The sequence below is a fragment of the Nesoenas mayeri genome (genome assembly GCF_963082525.1).
Source record: "Nesoenas mayeri genome assembly, chromosome: 3".
Taxonomy (NCBI): Eukaryota; Metazoa; Chordata; class Aves; order Columbiformes; family Columbidae; genus Nesoenas; species Nesoenas mayeri.
In genome coordinates, this window is record NC_137544.1 from 15874927 (window position 1) to 15896335 (window position 21409).

General features: G+C 37.1%; 1 protein-coding gene across 3 annotated transcripts in view; it reads left to right on the top strand.

Moving 5' to 3' along the window:
- The window catches only part of NOL10 (nucleolar protein 10), a 50486-nt gene that overhangs the window by 14845 nt on the left and 14232 nt on the right, over positions 1–21409 (top strand). For all 3 annotated transcript variants that reach the window (XM_080342255.1, XM_080342256.1, XM_080342257.1), the window contains 2 exons: positions 6–72; positions 5349–5401. In XM_080342255.1, the coding sequence (XP_080198381.1) occupies positions 6–72; positions 5349–5401 (120 nt within the window). The remainder of the gene's footprint in view (positions 1–5; positions 73–5348; positions 5402–21409) is intronic.

A 21409-nucleotide genomic window follows, 5' to 3' on the forward strand; every position in this document is an offset into this window, starting at 1 on the left:
TTCAGGGGAAGATATTTACTTCAATGGAGCCAGAATATGATATCAATGATGTCTGCCTGTATCCAAATTCAGGTATGTTAGATATTTTAATGTCTTAGTAAGTTCAAAAGGGAAAGCTTGTGTTACCCCAAGCTGTGGTCTTTTTTTTTCTGTTTAGGTGATACAAATTAAGTGCACTTTTCCTCCTTATGAGTTAGGAAAAAATGGTTACTTGTTGTTTAGTGTCATTGTTTCCTTTGCATCTGTATTAAATCAGAGCCTGTGCAGTTAGGAACTGCTGTGCTGTCTATTGAGCGACTGACCTCTTTTACCCTTTCAAATATCTGAAGTTTTTGTTTCATAAGAGTAGAAATTTTGGCCTTTTGTCTCGGCTGAGTCCCAGATGAGTTAGAGCTTGTATTCAAGAGCTAGGAAAAATTTCTTTACAGCAAATTTACAAATTTTTACAAGTGTTCACAACTATTTGATCTTTCCTGCTTTTAGATACAGCACTTATTGTGCCTTCCCTCGGATGGAATACTTTGGCTTTAAGTGTAGATTACTAAGTGCAGAGATTTGAATGCTTTTTGTGACTGTTCTCAGATTTGCTATGTCTCATATTGTTATGCTTAGAGGTGAAAACGGAGGGTCACTTTCAACCAGAGTTTCCAGATCCTACCTTAGGAGTGAAAATATTTTACAAAATGGTGCTTCCGTGTGCACACGCGCTTTGGCTGTACCTCTAGTTGTAATTGCCCTAATCTGCCCTCTTTGATCCAACTTGCTTAGTTCTTAACTAGTATGTGACACCTACGTCCTTTTGAGAAAGCAGACTGAAAAAGATGAAGTAAAAATTAGGGCTGCTAGGATGGCCCAGGACAAAATTCTTGATCCAGAGAATGCCTATGTTGCAAACTCCATTATCTTCATTTTGGAGAGAGGTAGTAGTGAAGACAGAGTCACTTGGACTTCGATTCACGCTAGCAGCTCAAATTCAAGATTGTACATAAGTGAGTTTGAGATTTCTAATGAGTTAAAACTTATCTTGTCTCTTCTGCCAACTTCAGTTAAGAATGTATCCTTTTTTTTTTATTAAGATGAACACTTAAATATGGATCCCTGCTGAGGTGGTGGGCATTTTGTACCTTACGTAGCAACAAGACTGTTGCTGGACCTTGCAGGACCTTGCTGATGAAAATATTAACTCACTTCCATGCTGCTCAGGTTTAGCCCCCTCTGAAACAGACTGTGTTTCACTACGTGGGAATTGGGCTAGGTTTTTTTGAGCCCTTAAAGGCATAAGTACCATTTTTGTGTTCTGTATACTTGGGGTTTTTTTCGGATCAAAGTGCCAGAAATAATGTAAGCAAAGAATTGAAGCCTGCCAAAACTGAGACTCTGTGGCATGGCGCTGAGGGTACCTCTCATGTACCCTGGTTGTGTGTACGAATTCCTTTTGACGTCCTCGAGAATAACTGTGTAGTGTAAGTGTGGACTGTGCAACACTGAAGTGAACAAACCTGGTCCTTTCTCATCCATAGTGGCTACAGAGAGAGGTCATTGGAGTGAATTATCTTCAGCGTTTCATCAAGGTTTCACCTTTGAGCTTGTTGTTTTTTATAAAGGAGAACCCAGGAGTGCATTAACATCCATGCTGGATAATGAAGGGTTCATGACAGGGAGTGAAAGAGAAGCTATTTGGCGATGTAGAATCTTCGCATAATTTAGGTTGGAAGGGACCTCTGGGGGTCATATATTCTCTGCTCAAAGCAGGACCAAACTTTGAAGTTGTAGGTAACTTAAAGTCTGAACAGGTTGCTAAGGTCATGACTGGCCAAGCTTGAGTATCTACAAGGGTGGATGTTACTCAGCCATGGAATCTGTATAACCTTAGTGGTATGTAGACGTGCCCCAAATGCTTTTGCAGAAGTGATTTTCATGAGGCTGCGGGAACAATTTTGTAGTGTGTACATATCTCCCTAATGTTGCTTATTGGACATTACATTTTCATGTGTCTGTGATCTGGATCAAGGCCCGTGATTGAGATTGTGCATTCCTATCCTATGTCTCCTTAAGTCAGTTCTGATTTACTTACTGTTTTTTCTTTGACCATGTCTGTTTGGGGCTAGGTTGATGTCTTTTGGTAAGAACTGCTGTGGGATGAAAACGAAGTTGTATTTTATAATCATATGAAGATAGAGGGAGAAAAACTAGAACATGTTGCAGCAAAAATTAAGAGACTTAATATAAAAGGTGAGGTGTCACACATTTGTCATAAATACTATTGCTCTATAATTTAAGGTGCCCAGCACCAGCTCATGCTCATTCAGAATGTAAAGAATAATAATGGTAGAACAACTGAAAAGAAGGAAATAGTTTCAGTGATACGAACTTGCAGTTGTGGAAAGCTGGACATCAGTGAAGTCCCGGTATGGCTGTGGCTCGGTGCTGCCACTGGTGCTCCAGTGTTCTCAGGGCACCGCTCAGGAACCCAAAGATATTTGCCTGGCTCCTGTTAACACTTCCTATAGAACTGCTGCCCAGAAATCTCATACTCTAATCTCACCCTTATGCTCTTATATTTGCTAAAAATAACTTTGCGGTTCATCATTGCAAGGAACAATACACTTATGTATTTTATTTCACTGATGTGGGTCAAAATTCAGAATTTCTTTCATGAGAAACATGTTTTGTTTCAAATTGAAGAGAGCAATTTCAGAAATACCATGAACCAGAAGTCATTGAGTCTACATGCAGAATGCTTTTATATTGGCAAAATTGATGTCTAGTGCTTTTCCATTTTATATTTGTAATTTTATTACAATAGGTGTAATAATCAGGTTTTAGTTTAAATCCACAGTAGGTAGCTGCTACTTTATATTAGTTGCAGCCTATTTTACAGCTAAATAACTGCTGTACTTGCAGTAATGAAATAGTTTTAACACTGTATTGTCACAGTTATTTAAAAAGAGAAGTGGAAAAGTGAAGCTACATTGTAACGTAAACCATTCTGAAATATTTATGCTAAGCTATGGATCAGTATTCTGAATTATTCTTTTTTAATAGTACTGTGAGAATCTTGTTGTAGTTGGGGTTTTTCAATTAAATTATTTTACTGACCTACGTCAGTATTACTGCCCTTTGTGGGAAGCAAACCCTTGTGTATCTTTGACCAAATTACACCATGACAAACTGTAAGTGGATCTTTTAAACTAGTTATGAATGTCTTTTCTCTGATTACACACGCACAGAATAGGGGTGGAGAAAAAAGGTTTAGCACTTACTGAGTAGCCTTGGCTCAGCTTCTGTTAAGTAGAAGAATATAAATGAAACTCAACAGCATCTTCAATGTATAGAAATCTGTGCCTCATTTGTTTCAATTATTGTAAAGAAAATTTTTCAGTTCATGAATTTGCATTTTCTAAAACAACTTCTTCCATTCACTACTGCTTCATACTCATGTTTTCATTCCTTTAAATGAATAATGCTCTATTGCAGACCCCTTTCCAAAGATGGTCTTACAAAAACTCATCTCTGAAAAAAGAGAGTTCTCATTTATTTCCCTTTTAAAGTGATCAAACTAGGCTGCTGTGTAGTTTGTTAGGGTGTGGTCTCTTTTCTCACAAAAATTGGTTAAAACTGACAAGCTGTAACAATGAAAATGTGCACAGTAGACTTCTCCTTTCGCAGTTGTTCCTTTTTCTATTTTATTATTTGATTTCCCCTGTAGCATACATACATGTACTGTTCCAAAGACTGTTTTTCCCTCCTTTGATCATTGGGGGAAGACTCTTACATAGGAGGTTTTCTTTTTACTGTCATCTTTGGAGCACCTGCAGAATTAATTTCTATCCTTTTATCTCTACTGGTTCATATAGTCAGTGCAGAAATGCTTTGTCTCCTGAAACAGTAGTGAGCATGCTCATATATTAAGGGAACATGTAAACTATATACTATACTACAATATATACATATAGTACAGAGTGTGTGTGTATATATATGTATATATTATACATTCATGCTTTTTCCTTAAATTGCCTGAGAACCTTTCCAGGTATGGTTTTTAGCCTCATTTTGCTGACTAAGCTTTCCCAGATTTCGTGCTTTGCCAGGGAAGGAAGCCCCCTTTTCTCTGACATTCTAAGTCCATACCTTGTGTACTTTTAATAAAAGGATTAGGTAGGAAGGATTACTCCACCCATGTTAATTGCGTTCCTCTAGTTGGGTGTAAATTATATTTCTACCCTCTGGCTGTGTAGTAATTGACCCAATTATTCATAGTCTCAGCAGCATATGTTACAATGCTTTCAGACCAGAATGTTATCTAACTTGATTTCTGTTCCTCATATTCCATTTCTTGTGTTACCCAGTGATCAGCTATGTTGGAAAGACAAAATTGAGATAAATGTAAAAGTATATGCAGAATGTCCTTATGAATCTCTGTGTAGAATGCAATATTTTTCATTTTGAACTTAAATGAAGTCTTGTGGCAGTTGGAGATTTTCCATGGATTTTAGTATTTCTGCAATATTTTTTTGTATTCACAGTATTTGAAACCCTTATTTGTGGTGTTCCTTGGGTATGTTCATACATATTTCAAATTTTATATTTGCCCCAGTTGGCTAATATCACTAATATTACTGCATTTGAAGCCACAGGATCTTGACTTATTTTGTGTTGACAAGCTACTGTTGTGTTGGTTTCCCAAGATGAAATATGAATAAAGGTGTAAACCACCTTATGATTTTTGACTTTGTTTAGACTACAGGTATGTGTTTAAAAACAAAATAAAAATATGAAACCTCATTTGTATTAATAATACCTGTTCACCCCAGAGGTGGGTTTTAAGTACAATACTAACTGGATTTGTTCTAAATAGTATTAGGGCATGAACTATTTAGATTTGTTATAAGAGTTGGCAGCCAACAGTTGTCAGGACTCTGGTGTTGCTTGAAGTGGTGCTAAACAGTTGTTAAGATAAAGGACAAAATGGAAGAATATGTAGGGAACTAAGCTTCATTAATTGTGCTGCTGTCAGACCTTTCTTTCCTTAGCATTGAACGCAACAATTTATTATGGGTCCCACTTAGCTGTTCCATTGCAGGTCCAGAATATATACTGTATGAGCTGCAGGTAATGTGATTTTACCCCTCCTCCCCTAACCCATGAAGGATTCTTTCCTACAAATACTCAGGTTGACTTTCAATTTTTTTTTCCATTTATTTCCCTGGAAAAATATTTTAAGTCCTATGTATAAATCTATAATATTTCATGTGAATTAAATGCCTCAAGTATATATAGGTTTTTTTTAAAAAAAGTAGTGTTATCCTCTTGTGACCAAAATTTTTAATACGGAAATCTCTTTTTAGGAATGCTAATGACTGCCAATGAAGCCCCTAAAATGAATATCTATTATATACCAGTAAGTAATACAAATTGTTGTGGATATTGCTCTTTTAAAACTCGGTTGTTTGGTGCCATTCAAGTATTCATGTTAGAAAATTACTTTTGCAAATTCGCGTCTACATTCTCTGACTTTCCAGGATAAAGTAAATTTAAGCTAACCATAACTTACTAGTGTAACATATTGAATTACTGAAGAAAACAGCCTGTAATTTGCCTTTTTGCAGCCAGTTTCAAAATTAGCCAGTGGCAGTAGGAAATTCAAGTGGAGGTTTGCCGGAAAAAGTAGTTTTTGATTGCTCATCAGAAAATAATTCCTAAATAGGAACTATCTAGCTTACTTTCAAGATGTATAGTGACGTAGTCATAGCAATGAATATTCAAAGAAATGTGATTGTGTGGCTCTTGCTGCAGCCTCTGCTCAGTGCCCTACGTGAAATGCAGCTCTTCACTTGAGCAGCTCTTCACTTGGAAGGCTTAACAGTAGGTTAATTATATATCTCTGCAGGTTGGGCTTAGGGAGACTGAACAGCAAGACTTTTGCTGTTAGGGAATGGGACAGAAAACTACACCTGATTTTCATTCTTGTTGATTCTACAGTGCATTTGCTAGAGGCTTTTTGGCCTGATAGGAGATAAATAGCAGGATATGTATGTGAATGTTACATGTAGAATAGCTGACCAGACTCTAAAAATATGTACAGTTCTTCTTAAGTAATTTTATTCACATTCTGGACAAACTATAAAATTCCTTAATTTTCATATATATTTTTAACCATTTTTTAAAAACAGACAATAAGTCTTCAGATAATTAGTTTTAAATTAATTTTAATTTTCTATATTTTATTTCTAGTTGTCATGTCTCCCCCCATATGAGCTCACTTACATTTAAGACAGAGATTCATCAGTTTATATTTTTCTTTGTGGAATAGACACCATATACCTATTGTATACAAATGTCTGAACATAACAGTTTACCACTCTAAACAATTCTGTAGTCTGGTTCTTGTATTGTTGGATTTTTGCATTTTATACATGAGGTTTTTGTGTGTCATTTGTGTCAGGTTGTTCTTCAGATGTAAATTACCTGTTTCTCTAATTCAGCTCTAACCAACTTCTGTTTTGTTAACTGGAGCTGTTCAATGCTTTGGATAACAAGGGGTGGGAGGGCAATAAATATTTTGTATTTAAGACAAAGTATTTGCTGTAGTTAGAACTGAACACTTTGTTTCTATTTGTTGTCCCTTGTAAAGTTTAGAGAGTAGCTCTCCAAGCATTTTTTTTTTAATCTTTTGTCGTTTTAATTAATGGATTAGGGAAGACAAAATAGGATGAGTTTTTAAAACTGGAGTGGACTAGTTATTCAATTTAAGTAATTTAGATGGAAAAAAAAAAAGCATTCCTTCTGTTATGAAGGATAAGGTTCAGATTCTCTCTCAAAGTTGTGCACTGAGCTTTTTTTAATGCAGGTGTGTGTGATATACAGCTATAGTACATTAGAGGTTCATATCTGACATTGCCACTTAGCCAAAAAATTATTTGTCTTGATTGTCACCAGCGATGAATGTTTGTTAGAACTTGTTCTGGCCAGTATTATTTTGAGTATTCTTGCATATATTGTAAATCAAAATGAAAAATTTTACTGTCTCGAAAATCTCACTCTCGCAGAATGCTCTGTGAATACTGAATTCATGTTTCTGAAGGCAGATAAGTAATTTTTAGCTAAGAAATATAAGCACTCTATATTAGATCTCAGATCATACTTAACAGACATTATTGCAAACCTAAATATTGATTAATCCTACCTACTGTTTTTGCAGCATGCAGGTTATTCCAATGAAAATTAACACAAATCTTTCCTTGAACCATCTTCCTTTGTCACTGTTCTCTGATTATTGGTACGTTAGTCTGCCTGAACTTATTTGAATTAAACCTTTTTATGGGTTTTACATTCGCAGTGACACAGGAGTATACAAATGGACCCAAATCATGAATGTTAAAGCATAAATCCAAATATGAGTTCCATTTTTGAAATAGTGTTGTGTATAAGAAAATTTAAAATGTGATTCAAAGGCTACTGCCCAGATTAAATTCGCTTTTTGAATAAGCTAAACTTTTCCAGTTCATGTCAATGATTTTGAGTTTGAAGGTTGCTGAAGATATCTTAAATACTGGCATAACTTCTGTTTAGTCAACAATCTATAGTTCATTTCAAAACATGGAATGCTTCTTCTAAACAATAGAAAAGGTAAAAGTAGAAAGAAGAGGTTACTTTGAAATAGAGACAGAAGTCTCACAGTCTAGTAATTGCCTTTTTTTAACCTGTCTACTTTTCTTTTTCCATGGGCAAGACTAAAGGGGCTGGCACAGATAGTGTTGTATAATTGACGATTTTCTTACTGCATTTCCTAAAAAATCAAGTATGTAGATCACTAAATCTGTTTTGGTTGGTTGTTTTTTGTTTGGTTGGGTTTTTTTATTCTCATATTTAGATGAAGAAAATATAAAATGCATAAGTCGTGTCAGCCTTAAGCTGCTCCAGGGCATTTGTTATTAAGGAAAACTCAATGTTATTAACATGTTCATGTTACAGTTTTACTCTTTGATCTTTTGGGCTGGTTATTTGAGATGCAAGATGCACACCTGTCCTTTGGTTTCTATGTCAGTAGATTATTAAGACTTTTTTTTTTTTTGTCCTTGGAACACACCGTAATCTCCTTGCAGAGGCAAAGATGACTTTAGTTGCATTATCTTTGGGGCAAAACTTTAAAGAACTAGTGATTTGCTGTATTACGTGCTCTCTTTTCATTATCTTGTTTTCTGGCTTTTTCTAAGAAATTTTCCAATTAATAGCTTAATTTTCTATTTGTTTACTTTGAGGTAGATGTGAATACTACTTAAAATGTGTCCTCTGTTTTTGAGATGTTGACATGAACTGGATTATAATTCTTGAATTCCACAACAGAATAAATGCCTGGGGGAAATGCTACTACTATAAAGGACAGTTGTGTTTCAGAACTCTTGGAAGTACTTTTGTGTAAATAGAATCCATTTGACTGCCCTAGCCCCTCATTGCCCTGTAACACCAGTAATTATTCTCATTTTTTTTAAGTCTTCCTTGGAACTACTACAAGGAATTACCATGGTTATGGTCAAGAAGGATACTTAAAACCTCAAATATATGGTGCGGTGCTCTAGCCCTCTGGTTTACAGCATAAGGAAAAACATCTTTAGAAGAGATGCCCAGGAGTCAGAGCTTTATGGAGCAGGAGTGTGTATGGACGTGGGTGGGTGCAGGCAGAAACAGCATCCTCTGTCCTCGACTGAAGCTGGCCAGACTGTGCCCAGCCTGACAGGCCCAGCCTAACAGGCCCGGCCTCTCTGCAGGTTTTATTGGTGTGGGCACAGTCCTGTGCTAACACAGCTACATGACTGGTGAGCTGGAGCTGGCTCCTGTCCGGCCGGCTTGGAGTACGGTCTGGCTGAGCTCATGTCTGACTGGATTATCTGTGTACATGTGCCCATTCTCTCCGTTCTTAATGCCAAAGCTGAATTTCCACTGCAAAACCAAAAAGTTACTGTCTCTTGAACTTCAGGATTATAAGAGTTGACAACGGGTATCATAATATTGTCTGTAAGTGAAATGGCATGCATCAGCTTTTCCTGCAGAATTCTCAGCAAGATTAGTATGACATTTGAGACTAGGAATGTCTGAGAGAATTATGCTTTTCCTAAAAAAAAATCACTGCAGTTGTTCCTTTTATCTGCAAAGCTGTTAACAGAGGGAAAAGGTGATTTTAGTTTACTAGAAAGGACAGGAAGGTTTGGTTTTAAATGTCAAGAAGATGCCTTATGCAGGTACTACACAGTGCAGGGAGTGAGTAAAAGCCAAATTGAATCTGACTTTTAAAATGAAATGTTTGTTTTACATAGGTAACATCTTGAGTGGCTTAGCTTGGAGACTTTGTTTTTGTTTTATTTTGTTGGGCTTTAATGAGGGCAAGTGCCTCTGACTGGAATTGGGCCGTTTGCCAACAGTTTAATAGTTAACTTGCAATTTCTACAAACACTTGGAACACGCTCCTTGCCAGCTGGCTTCCTGGAGTATGGCTTTGATGTGTGCCTCAGGAAGGCTGAAATGAAAGTTGTGTGTGCCTTGGGACACTTTTCAGACTACTGACTCAGAAACATAAGTTGAGTCAGTAGTGCAACCAGGGCCTGGCCAGAGAAGTGAAGAAGCTCCACCAACACATGGTGGTCTGCTGGCCTGGCATCTGAAGTGAGCCAGATTCTCTTACATTTAATCCAGGCTGTCAGCTTTCATGGCATAGAATGTTCTCTTCTCAGGTTGTACAGAAAAACCCTACATGTCACCTCCTGGCCACTCTGGGTGGAGAGCAAGAGGTGTAGATGTTATTTATTTGGGGTGTTTACCACTGGTTAGGTGGACATGTCTGATTTTAGCGCAGATACTTCAAATCAGTCACATCTGTTTTATTGGACTTAAAACTTTGGGCTACATATACATACTGAAACTGAAACTTGCTCTATTCATTAGGCTGTTTAAAGAAGAGAGCAATTAAGTGTGTAATTAATTGAGAGTAATATTCTGTGTTCTGGATTTTTTTTTCATACTTTCCTGCAGTGTTGGCAGAAAACTCCCTGTTGAGGCTAGAAGCAATGTACTTTTGGTGTAGAGAAGATATTAAGCTCTTTAAGAAAAAATAAATCCTGGAGCGTCTCTGGCTTCTTTTCAGGTGGTTTTGGAAAATCATTTGATATCCTAGTGCTCTCCTGGTTCAGGGTTGTTGGAGTTATAAGCTGGAAATGTTTCAAGGGCAAATATTTCTTGCCTACTCAATGATTCAGTTTCTCCCAGAATATCTTTATAATGGGTCTGGTTTCTAGTACAATATCTGCTTTGGATCTATTTATTGCTAGAAATATTGATGAATTTTGTCCTATTCAAATTGGGTAGCTTTTTGACTAAACCAGCCATTCCTGTTACTCCTTTCCTTTCATACATGCTATTCTAAATTATTTGGTTTCTCCTGGTTTTAGGTTCTCTACTTAACTGTTTTGATTACTCTTTATCACCATCTTTTTTTTAATATGCCCCAAAAATGCTCATTCTCTTTTAAAAAAAAGCTTTTTTTTTAAATTTTCCCTTAGCTTTAGGAATAAAGTTTTAGAAAAACTGTAGAAAAAGGTGGTTTTTCCTTAGTAGCTACCTGAAATAACATAATCACAGATTAAGACACCAAATTCTCCTAGCTTATGTCTTTATTTAATGCACTAGATATTTGATGAAACCAATCTGTAGAGGGAACTCGTACTGAAGGAAATACAAAGGCAGTTTTTTAGCACCTTAGTTCACCACTCTTATTTCTTTTTTAATTTGGAACAGTTCTGGATTGTAAATGAAGGGTGAACATGCTTAGAGATTCTGCTTTTAAACCTACATGTGACTGACTCGACTGAAGAGTTGTGTTCAATTCACTTGCAGACAGGAGGAGCTTTTATCTGAAACAGATATTTCTGTCAGGCTGGTGGCAGGGTGCTCTCACTAGGGGTTATAATCATCATGTATTTGTCCTTATAGTCTGTCATTTTTCACTTTAAAAGATGCAGGAGGTTTCTCACTTGTGGCACGTTCCATGCTTAACTCTATGGTCGTAGCCTCCCAGAACAGTTTTATCAATCTAAGACTTAACTTTCTCATCCTTTACTTATTGTGGAATCTACTAATTTGTTGTGGTGTGTTGTTTTTTGTGTTGCATGTGTTCTTTGTTTGTTGTTGGTTCCCCCCCCACACTTTTTTTTCTCTTGGGTCTTTGTATGGTGGGTATACAATTAGAGAAAATCCCCTCCCCACACCTTGTACTAAATGCCCTTAAGACCAGTGTTGTTTTATAGTCAGCTGTCGTTCAAATGGTTTATGGCTGGCTGCTGTTGGAGTTAGGCTTCTGCATAGTAAAAGCTATGAAGCAAATGATGCAATTCTTTTTATATTTGTGGCCAGTATTTTAACACTAATAGAACAGATTAGTTTCACTAGTGTGAAATTTTGATCTCTTTTAGGATGTTTTCATGTCTTCTGATTGGCAGTATTTGGTAATTCTGAATTAATGCTGCCTCAGCTGTCGTCTTGAAGATATGATGAGGGTGTATTTTTTAAAAGACAGTTGTTCATCTCCTTCAGTACAACCCTTACCTAAGAAGTTTTAGGTAAAGTGGAAAAGCAGCCGTGAAACTGAAGGTTTTGTTTTTTCTATCCTGAAACAATATATAGTGTAGAAGAACATTTCGTTCCGTGGGAAAAAATGTTTTAAAATAAAACCACAGTAGTTATGACGTAGAATGAGAAATGTTGATCTTAACCTTAGCTTGCTCATTTTGGGAACTGTGAAATGACTGGGAAGCAGGGTTGTTATGAAGTAGCGTATTACGGTTGTGCTTTGGGGTTGCCAGGTGTTAGAAGAAAAAACTTTCCATTAATAAAACTTGAGTGTATCTTTGGCCTTTAAGCTAATTCTGAGTTTTGGTATATCAGTCTTTTAGAACTGTGTTTTCCATCCAGAACAGTCTAATCCTTTACACAGAAAATTGTGCAAACAATATAAAAAGAATGGCTAGTGAATGATACATTACCTATCTCACAGTATTTACAAGCATAGGGAAAAAAGTTGTTTATCATCACAAACAGAAATGTGAGCTTCCTACTTTTAACCTAAACACTTTCAAACTGAAAAATAACACACTGGGCTTATTCCCAACAAAGGATATCCTGCATTTCCCATGCTCTGGCTGAGAGACACTGTACCACTTAGCACACAAATATAGAAGGAAAACACCAGCGTGCGATAATCAGGAAACAATTTCTGGCCTTCCTGTGAAATTTGTTTTAGATGATTTTTGGTGCTGACGATGTAGTAGTTCAACATGGTGTTGATTATGAGGGTGTATGGTCCCTGCTGGCTGCTGTTGTGGGTGATAGTGTGATAGGCAGTGCTTCTTGATTAATATTTTTTGGCTAGCAGCATGCTGCTTGTTAAGCCCACACCTCTGATAGTTTGCATCATGCCCTTCATAGGACAAAGCAGCAGAAGTTATACTGAATTATACCAGGTGATTGCTCTGCCAGTTGATAGGCTCGTGTTTTTAGTGTTGTGACTGTTTCTTAAGCAATTAGTGGTATAGGACACTCTGGTTTTGGGTTCCTATATTAAGAAAACAGTTTTGTTTTTTGTTGTTGGGGAGAGGGGCTCCCCTTTTTAAGTGGCAGAAAACTTAAGCAATGAGTATCAGAAAAAAATATATTTCTTAATTGCCACTTGTTCCTTCCTTTGGACCATCTGTTCTTTACCTGGTTTCTGAAAATGTAGAGGTGCAGTTGCTCAGCTGCAGTTAGTAAAGACAGAAGCAGTCACAGATAATGGAAGGATGTAATTGCTTAAATGAAGTTTCGTGCTATGCTATAGTCTGTAAGCATGTAATAAAAATTAGTGAGTTCTTTTGCTTTTGGATTGGAAAAGGCAAAGCACATGAGAATTTTCTCTGTGTGATAATTGAAACTATGTCTTTATTTCATTATATTTGAAAGCAGAGGCAAGTGACTTGTCTGTATTATCATCTGTGCTGCACTCAGGAATGAACCAAATACATTGCGAGTTACCACTTTTATACGGCAATATTAACAAAGTTGTGAGGATTTAAAATTTCTATCACACAAACTTGAGAGATAAATAAAACCATCAGTTATGCGAAAGCTTTCAAGTGTACATTTGGAAGATGTTTTGTACCCAAAGAAAATTATTTCATAAATTGTATAAAATTTCTTCTAACTAGCATTATGCTCTGTGAAGCAGAGCATAATGGTTGGTTGTTGTATGCTGTTATCTTCATCATCTGTCTGCAGGAGTTGCATGTTCCCAACAAGTAGTTGCCTTTCCGTCCCTTTGTGCTGTCTGGCAGTAGCTGTACAGACTCTTCTTCCTCCCAGGTTTGCAAAATGCAATTAAGCTGCCAGGGCAGGGAGTTATTAGAATGTTCCTTGATTTCCAGTAGCCATACAGCTGGATTTGAGGTCACCTTTGTATCTGTAGCATCCCTCAAATTTTCCTAAAATACAAGTCATGCTCTGAACTCCAGTACAGTTTTATTTTCATGACTGTAATGGTATTCATGCTGTAACATTCCTTGGCATCTGGCTTGTACTATGAGAGCCCTGTTATTCCCGGCCACTAAAAGACACGAGGGGCAAGGCCCCACATGGTGTGGCAACTGGCAGTGTTTCTGTCCCATCAGAGACATGGAGAGGGGGACATGCTGGGATTTTGCATTTCTGGATTATTCTTAGTCCTTATTTTTTAGTTTAGTTTGCAATCAGAGGCCATTATGTACATACCAAAATCAATGCACGTGTTACTCTCACCTCTGTTAGTAGCAGAATTTTTGCCCGTTGATGGTCCGTGCCCTTAGTATTGCAAGAAATGCTATTATATTTTGAGAAACAGATTTCTGACCATGTTGGAACGGGTAGAAGCTGTGTAGCAGTTCTCTCCTTGTGCAAGAGAAAGTTGAGACAGTTACGAAGGCTCCCACTTGCTGTTGCCTTGTCTGTCCTCTGCAGTTGCAGCTGTAAAAGCACAGGGAAAGCTTCATGAAGGATTTATTCTTCAAAGAGTATCATAATAGGGTGAGGTTGGTGGGCTTGTTTTGTTTTGGTTGTTTGTTTGTTTTGTTTTGTCAGACTTCATATAAAATGTGGAGATGTTGTGTTTGAGGGGGCTTGTGCTGGTAAATTGGCTCCGTGAAGGATGTGATGAATACCAGAACCTCTGCAAAGGAATTGGTAAGAGCACATAGTCAAATAGCACATAGTGTGAGTAGTCAAAGTAAAATGTGGTTTCTGCCTTTTATTGTCAGTAAGGCATTAGATCAGCTGGTCATGCCTGATCTACACCTTATTTTCATGGATAAATAAACAGACCATGACCACATGTTCACAGGTAAAAACCAGTAAAGTGAGTCTCAGTTGAACATATTGTACAGTATTTAACTTACCCGAAGTGCCTCTATTATTACAGCAGATATACTCTAGTAGCTGCCGTATTAGAATAAGAACAGAGTTTTGGGAACATTTAATTCATTTCCAGCTGATATTTATGGGAAAGTGCTTGCAGCAGGTCATGCTTGTAATACATGCTTTGAGAAGCCAGTGTCTTCTTACCCCCTGAGCTTCATTTGATTAGTTGGCTTAATGTGAAGGTTGTGTTTTCTTGTACTTCATGTTTCTATGTATTTTTCTGACCATCTCAGCTCCAATTGTCGAAAGACCTAAAAAGTGTAGGGAGTCTTGATAAATAAAAAGATCTGTAGCAGTAGTGACGAGTCTTTATCTTTTATATATGTCATCATGTTAGAACATGACAAGGATGTTGGCGAAAGTGTCAGACTCAGTGCCATTGCTGGTAAGGCACAGATGACTTGTGAGAAAAGTCCCTTTTGCTTCCTGACTTGTAAGGAAGAGAATTAGTCTGCTAATCTTATTTACATTTTTAAGGAGTAACTTTCTTGCTGAAGAATTATTTGCTCTTCCTATCTTGGAGGTTATTTTTTCCCAACATAATGAGAAACAGGACCATTGTCTTCTTCGAAAGAAGGTGGCTTCACCAAGAAGACCCTCACAGGGAGAGCAGACCCATGGCTAGTTAACTGACTGCAATACCTGTCACATCAGAGAATAGGAGATTTTAAAACAAACAAACAAAACCAAACAAAAATAACCACAAAACTCCACAACAACAAAACACAAACCCAACCAAAACAGAACAAAACAAACAAAAAAAAGAAAATAACTCCCCCCAAACCCACAAACAACAACTAAAAAAACCCCAACAACCAAGCAAACAAAAAAACCCACACACCAAACCAAAACCCCACAAAGTGTAAAGCCAAACTACTTAGGATTAGAAAAAGAAGTGCTTACTATCTGATAACTACCAGGGCAGAAAGACTTAGTATCTCATTCCTAGATAAAGTGTACAAGTTCCTGCAGCAGTTTTTGTTTAACACTGGAAGGATCTTAAAAGCCACATTTTCTTTAACATGTTCTCGGAGGAGTAAAACCTCCAAATTTTTTATTTGGCAGCTTCCATAGCATCGTGAAAGGTAGGAAAACCAGCCTCTCTCAGATTAATGAACCTGCCAGAAATGTCTGGATGGGCTGGAGTGAGGATGAAAGAAAGAGCCAATTCATTGTATAGTTCAGTGAAATTTATGAGTCTGTGGGCTTGAAAACCAAATGCAATGCAGTTGTCAGTAATATGCCAAAAAGGAAAAATGTGCTGTTCAGTCTTGGTCACAGCTTTACTCCAGTGAGCTATTTGGTGGCTATAGAAGCATCAAATCCACACTATGTAGTGTAGGGTGAATGAAATCATGAAATGCTGAAAACCAGAAATGTGTGGGAGATTTGTTTGGAGTTTATTCCCAAACCCCATTTAATTTAGAGTATTAAAGAATTTTATTCAATTCGTTAAATGGGTTTACTCATGAGATTAACAAGGCAAAATTGGAGTTGGTTGTAGAGCATTCATGGGGAGAAAGTAGATTAGAAAGGAATGGCAAAATAAAATTCAACCTCACAAATTGTTTGGAGCATGTTGGTTGCTAAGCGAAACACACTGTGTATGGAAGTGTGATAGATAGAAACACAACATGACAAGGTAATCCCAAGGCTCCTTTTTAACACGAGCTCATCTCCTGAGCACTCTGAAGTTTTTGGGCTGGGTATGACTGAAGCCCAAAAGCGCAGGAAGAGGAATGGAGAGCTGCAGGTTTTTGTGTCTGCAAGCTAGAAATAATCCATCTGATTTGTGAGAGTTACCAATTGCAATTGATGTAACCTTGACTGTTAATAAGGGATAATAACAAGTTATTCTTTCTTCTCTTGCCTTTTCAATGCGTATAGATGGAAACTTTTCAAAGTTATTACATATTGAGATCTGTCTAATTCTTAAAATTAGAGAACAAAACATTGAAAACAGTACTCTTAAAATGAATAGTAATTAATTACTCATGTAATTGCATTAATTAAACTTGGCTATGCAATTAGGGAGCTAATTATGTTTAAAACGCAATTGCACATTTCAATCACTGCCCACACCCTGGGGATCACCCATTTTTTTTTCTCCTCCCTCGTTAGATCTTCTGTAATCCCCTTCTGTTAAATGGCAGGATTGAAGCTGAGAATATGCATACATAGACCTACATTTGCTTTCTCCAGCAAATGTGTCCTGTTATAAGTTTAAAATGCTTTTTATTGTGCCATTTTATTAAACAAAGCAAGCCAAAATTAAGATTTTATTTTATTCTTACTCTGTCTTCTCCAAAGAATTATTTTTCTCTCCTTCAGGTGAATGCATATGTGAAGTCATTGAGTCATATGTATAAAAGATATTTAATTTAAAGAAATTATCATCTAGGAAAGAATCTCTCTTTGTTAAAGTGCTTTAAGTTTGGGTTGGTGGTTTTATTTGTTTACATGGGAACAGAGGAATGGAGGACCTTCCTTGGATTATGGAGTCCAGTCCCATTTTGTCACAGGCAGATTGTATAATCTTTTCCATGAATATGTCAGATTTAATCTGAAAATTAGTTGTTTGTTTCTTCCTCATTATCTCCGTCAAAAAGCTGTTCAAGAGTCCCGTTCCGTTGATGCTTATCTAACTTGTGTGGTTTACAGTGTCACTGGGAGGACTTTGCATGTGTTTGTCCTTGTGCGGGAAGCACTGTTTCAGGAACCATCCTGGCAGCCTTTCATGGTACTTGCTACAGTTTGTGTTCTCATACCCTGAACATTATTGCCTGGTGTTGTACAAGATGTACACAGAGTCGTTATTCCTATTCTATACTAATACAGTGTCCTTATATGACGATTTTCTTGTCTTGTGATCAGATAGTATAATTTTTTTCCTATTCTGTTCCTTACGACTGATAGTTATCGGTTATACATTTAATCCGATTTCCAGCATTTTTTTTTTTTGAGGTAGTTTTTTTCCTAGAGAGATTTTGACCCCTCTTTTTTGACAGTTTGTCATCAGCATATTTTAATTTTCCTCCTATATTTTATAGGACAGTCTTTGAACCTCCTTTCTGTGCAGTAATTCTCCTTTCAGCATAAGCTGTTTCTTGTTAGCCAGTTCTTGTTTTGCCTTACAGCTATTAAAATTCTCATCCTGACCAGTAGCTTTACACAAGACACTGTAGCCAGAGCTCTGCTGAAACCCTTAAAGGTACACTATTTTATTTTTGGCATTGTTCAAATAGGATGGCAGTGGCTAATTTAACTATAATTGTACATTTTGGCTACCTTGTAAAGCTCTCACAGTCTAACTAAAATCCATAGGAGATACCACAACAAGCAATTCGAAAGATTTTTAAAAGAAACTTTTACATTTAAAATACATTATGAAAGAACAGTTATATTATGTATTTTTATACTTAATTGTTATTAACTGTATTATTTTGGTAGAGCAGGATACAGCATTACAGTGTTAATTTTGAGTTTCTGTGAAGCTGCATGTCACTGTCTTGTACAGCTATGGCAGCAAATACCTCTGCTTTCCAAAGCCTATGGAAGTGTTTTATTGACTGGTGTCCACCTACATTAAATTAGTCTTCTAGATGGATTTTGGGCAGTTTTAACTTTGCAAATTCTAGTTTTGTTTTTTTTTTTCCAATCCAATTTATGCTGTCTGTGAACATTTTGCATATTTGTGTTTGCTGAAATACATTGTTGAAGGTTGGGAGGAGTTTCTGCTACTTGAATCCTCATATATTTTGACATCTTATTTGCAGCTGAATTATTAGTCCTTGCCTCGTATGAAATCTTCCAGGAATTTACTATTTAGCATCCTGCAAAACAGATTTTGGAGCCTGTTTTTATGCCCTGTGAAGGAAAGAGCAACTGTTCAGTTAACTAGTATAGAATTGGTCCCTGAAACCTTCAAACAGATATTTAACAACGTTCATCTGTATGTGCATTGAAGTTGTATAATTTCTTGTATAATATCTTGTGACATCTGACTCTGGAAGCTTCTACACCTCCTGGGCTTCTTTTAAGCTGTTGAGCATGTTTAGTACTAGTTAGGATTAGACCCAGTTTTTCTGTGACTCAAAGGGCTCTGTGGATCTGGCTGTCAAATTGTTGAGTGGTGTTTAAAAGTGTACAAGTGTTGTCTGGTGTTCCAGATTGAAGATAATGAGCATCTGTTGTGGGCTGCAGGTAATACTCTGTCTTAGGTTTCATTAATTTCAGAGGAATTACAGACTGATGACAGGATGATATTTTCTACAGAAGTGCTCAGGAATTAGGCATTGCTGAGCTCTACCATGTAAGGTTTTGGTGCAACAATATGATTGAATTAAACATCTTGTGAAATAGAATACAAAACTATTTTAAAAATATTTTTCTGTCAACATTTTTCTCTTCCTTTTCTTGATCAGCTTGGCCTTGCACTGGCCATCTCTGCTTGGTTGCGTGCTAGATTACTCATCATATTTTGTGTTTTCTGTGTCTAAAGTTAAAAAAAAAAAGACATTCTAATGCATACTAATAAAAATTTGGGATTAGATGGCATGATATTAAGTCCACATCTTCTTGTGGCTTGGTATAGAACAGGAAAGGCAGTGGCGAGGTATCTGCATTACCTGTGTGTCTCAGTGGGAATTCTCCTGTGGTGAGTCCGGTCAAGTGCAAAAATATTGGTCCGATCACTACTGGTGATGATTTCTGGTTTTCCTGTCCTAAGAAATATCTGAGTAAAAGCCAAATTTAGATGTGCACTCACCCATTAGTTGTGTGAAACTTTTCTAAAACTTGTGGAGAAACCGATTTGGTATATCATAAATATTTAAGAAATGAGACCTGGCAGTTTAGTTGCATGCGATTACCTACCTCAATAACATTTCCTTATTCTTGCTGTGAATTGCAGTGCTTTTTTTTTTTGTCCCTCAGACATGGTGGATTTGTACATTCCCGATCTAAGTTGTCAGGTCTCCCCAAACTCCACAGCTTTGTGGCCATGTTTCTGGTTTTGGTGGGGACTGAGCACCAGGCCAAGGCAGTGTCAGGAGCTCTTAGGGGTCCCAGCCCTGCTGCTGCACACCCGCTGCTGGGGGGACAGACAGGTGTCACCTCTCCGCCTCACCCTTGGTGGCCATGGCGGGGACCAGCCCCCTGAACCGTGGCATTGGCACCTGGGCACAGGACTGGCAGAGCCTGACATCTCAGAGTGGTCTCGGCACCGTCCTGGGATGTCCTGGTTAGCAGTGGGTGACAGAGAGGCATTAAACTCTGCAGTTGAACTGCAGTGGCAATTAAATTCTGTGAGGAATTACTGTTGCAAGGGAAGCATATTTCTTGTTTATGTTTTTGTCATTGTGGCTGGTATTGTTTGTCTTTTACTATTGTTAAATTTCTTCCTCAGCTTTAAAAAATGTCCCTTTTTAATACACAAAGCAAAGGTCCTAAGGTGTCCTGGAAAAGGTAGGCAAGTGGCTTCAGTAGGGTGGGAGAGAGGGAAATAAGGCAATAAAAGATACACAGACATCTCTGTAGGATTTTCCTTTTTGTCAGTTTACATGTGAAATCTGAATAATAGTTGGACTTTCTATTTTTTCCTGGTATTCTGCCATTGCTTTTTTCCTTTAATTATCTCATTTCCCCTGCTCCTTGTTTTCTGTGATCTGATCATCCAACTCAGTCCACAGATTATAATGAATAATCAGATCTTTTGGCTTTATATGTCTTATGGCACAAATTATGTGCCATGAAAGGTTTTACTCTCAGGTTTTGAGTACCGGGATACTTGGAACAGTGAGTGGAGCTACAGCTGAAGGGCAGATAAACTTGCTTTCCTTTATTTGTGAGACTTCTACTTTAGTTATTCGTTCAAAGATTTACACCAGTCAAGATCCCATCAGGGGATTACCCTAAGTGGTTGGAGTGGCCTGAGTTCTAATGAGTAACGTGTGCTTTGTAAGGCTTGAGCAGATACTGTCATAGACATGGAAGTGATGAAAAAGGTTTATTGAAGTGATAAAGATCTTTACATGGTGAGTCAGGAAGATGGAATAAAGGGGAACTTTTTATTTAGTGGGAATGGATGTGAGTCAAGGATTCTCTAATTTAGTTTCTAATAATCTTCAGCAGAGAAACTTGTACTTAAATTTTATTACAAGAGAAGTTTTCTTTAGTTAGTAATCAACTCGTTTTTCATAAGCAGGACAAATGGTTTCATCCAAAACAAAACTATAGGTAAACTTCAGAGAAGATTCCTCCACCCTAGTCCTGCTTTGATGGTCTGGTAGTTAAGCACTGATTTACTGAATTGCATGAAAACCAATGGTACATTTAATATATCTAGTCTACTTTCTCATAAAGTCTGGCATTTAGATTAAATAGGTGGGTTTGGGGGAAATAACTGAAAAAATTAAAATCTCGTTGGAGACAATATGGAGACAAAAGTATCTGCAATGTTGTCAAGAAATCAATCTCAATGTTATATAGTATTATATTTAAGCTGAGTATTGCTGGAGCAGGCATGGAGATTTGGTTAATTCATTAAGTAGGTAACATCTTTCCTGTTAGTGACATCTTGGGTCTTAGCTTGGAAGCTCTTACTAATTGGAATAAAATATGCAGCACTGTAAAAAAGTGCAGCTTTTGGTTTGACATGTTTCAGTTCTTGGCTAAGGCTGAAACCTTAGTAAGATAGATAATACTTGACACAGAGACAATAATGGTCTAGAATACAGTATTATTATCTGGAGTCTTACAGTCTAGAATGTTGTGGTCTAGAACACAAACTTACTATTTTTTTGTGTATAGTTATCTTCAAAAGAAGACTTTTGAATGAGTAGTAACACACTTGAACAGAATTATCTCATACTGTTACCACACTATCATGTTAAAACAAACTTTGTGTTTTATATATATAAAATCAGTTCTACCTTTTTTC